General features: G+C 62.9%; 1 protein-coding gene across 1 annotated transcript in view; it reads right to left on the bottom strand.

Annotated features, from left to right (window-relative positions):
- The window catches only part of LDLRAP1 (low density lipoprotein receptor adaptor protein 1), a gene marked incomplete at its 5' end in the record, with an annotated part of 13,217 nt that extends 12,017 nt beyond the window's left edge, over nucleotides 1-1,200 (bottom strand). The window contains 2 exon segments of the mRNA XM_027776135.1: nucleotides 222-334; nucleotides 1,058-1,200. Coding sequence (XP_027631936.1) covers nucleotides 222-334; nucleotides 1,058-1,200 — 256 coding nt within the window.
- Between the last annotated feature and the right edge of the window lie 751 nt (nucleotides 1,201-1,951).

Genomic DNA, 1,951 nt, shown 5'->3' with positions numbered 1-1,951 from the left:
GCCGGTGGGGACGACACAGCCCTGCCACCAGGCTGCGTGCTCACTGTGCGTGCGGCACTTCCTAACGGCACCAAGGCAGGGTCCCGCCCCATCAAGGAGATTTGGAAACTGAGTTTCTAATGACCCCCAGAGGGGACGTGGAGGAGCGTGGATTCAGAGAGCCCACTCACCTGCCACTCCAAGTGGCAGAAGGGAGGTGGGCCACCCTGCCCGGAGCCTACCTGTAAATGGACACGTTCTCGATGAGCTGGTTGGTGAGGCTGTCCGTCAGGATAATTCCTCGTGGCGAAACCTTGAGAGTCACCTTCTGCAGCTTCTTCCCGCTGGCCTTAGCCTTAGGACAGAGGTGAGTCAGAGCAGCCTGCCTGCCTTCTGTGGGACCCACCTCTCCTGGGCCACTCCACCCCACAGGGCCCACGTGAGGCCACTACTCAGGTGACTGGCAGGGCCACAGGGCCATGGGGAGACAACTTGACCATCCCTGTCTTGTAATCTAACAGGGATGATGACCCCTTCTCACTGCACTCGCTGCTGGCCACCACTGGAGTCATCCTCGCATGTAGGATGGTGGCCTCGGCCTCCTCTTCCCCAGGAGAAAATGAGTCAGAGGGGTCAAAGGCCTGCCCAAAGACACAGCTAAGTGGGACATCACAGCCCTGCAGCAGGGGGACTCCAGGGGCTCTGCAGGGCCTGAGCTGAGGTCTCGGGCTACCAAGGGAGGTAGGTTTAAGGGCCTACACTCACTGGAGCTGGGGAGGGGACAATCTTGTCACCAAGGGCAGGCTAGCCTGCCTCTCAAGCCACTAGGCAGGGGGGCCAGTGACAGCGACATCCCCAACGCACAGAGAGCCTGAGCTGGGGGGAGGGGGAGGCCAGAGGCTGCAGCAGACACTGACCCCAAGCCTGCAAGCCCAGTGGCTCCTCTGTGTGGAGTCTGAGCTGGAGGGTGAACACTCGGGCAGGACGGGCTCAGCCCCAGCCCCAGCCCCTGTCCCTGGGGCCATGAGTGAGAGACAAGGGCACCCCGGAGAAGCCAGCCCCAGCCCCCGGTGCGCACCGTGGCGACGATCCTCTTGACAGCGGCGGCCGACAGCTCCTCGCCCTTGGGCTGCTCCACCAGCGTCATGCCCAGGTACTTGAGGCTGAACTGCATGCCTTCCAGCAGCGTCTCCCGCGTGTCCGTCCAGTTCTCCGGCAGCTCTGGGCAGGGCAGACAGGTCCTCAGACCCTGCTGGGTGCCGCCAGCCCTGTCCCAGGAAAGCCCAGCAAGGGGCTCTGGGACACCCCCCGGTTACTCTTTAACAAAGCACTAACAAGCCTGGAATGTACCGAGTGCCGCGGTGAGCGAGGTGGGAGTCCTATCGCCCCACAGGTGATGATCCGCGGCCTGGGGAGGCTCGGCGCGTGAGCACGTCCAAGGGCCTTATGTTCAATTCAGAGCCAGCCTCCTGCCTCCTACACCACTGTGGGCTGGGGCAGGCCCTGCCGTTCCCGTGCCTGCCCGGTGCAATACCGTGAGGTGGGTGGGTTCCCTGTTACCCTCAGGAAACTGAGGCAGAGCCCCAAGATGCCAGTCGCACTCAGACCGCTGGCCCCACAGCCGGCCTGCACCATGCTGCCCTGTCTGCAGGCGCACGGTGGCCCAGAGGCTAGGGCAGGGGACCAGGGCCGAGGCACAGTCCAAGGACTGCGGTGGGGTCGGTAGGAGTCTGTAGGCAGGATGAAGGTGCTTTCTCAAATGACACCATAGTGATCTGGCAGATCTGGGATCGAATCCCAGCACTGCTTCCTACTGCCTGTGAGGTCTCTGGGCTGTCACCTCTCTCTGCGAGATGAGCAGCCATGGCTCCAAGCAGGAAGTGCGGGAAGAGACCTCTGGAAACTGGGCATGGCTGATGGCAGAAGAGAGGAGCGCAGTGCTCGAGGCAGGAGAACAGACCAGGAGCGGGAG

The sequence above is a fragment of the Tupaia chinensis genome, unplaced genomic scaffold, assembly GCF_000334495.1.
Source record: "Tupaia chinensis unplaced genomic scaffold, TupChi_1.0 Scaffold000628_1, whole genome shotgun sequence".
Classification (NCBI taxonomy): Eukaryota; Metazoa; Chordata; class Mammalia; order Scandentia; family Tupaiidae; genus Tupaia; species Tupaia belangeri.
Note: the sequence above shows the minus strand (reverse complement) of the source record. Positions and strands in the feature narration are given on the sequence as shown.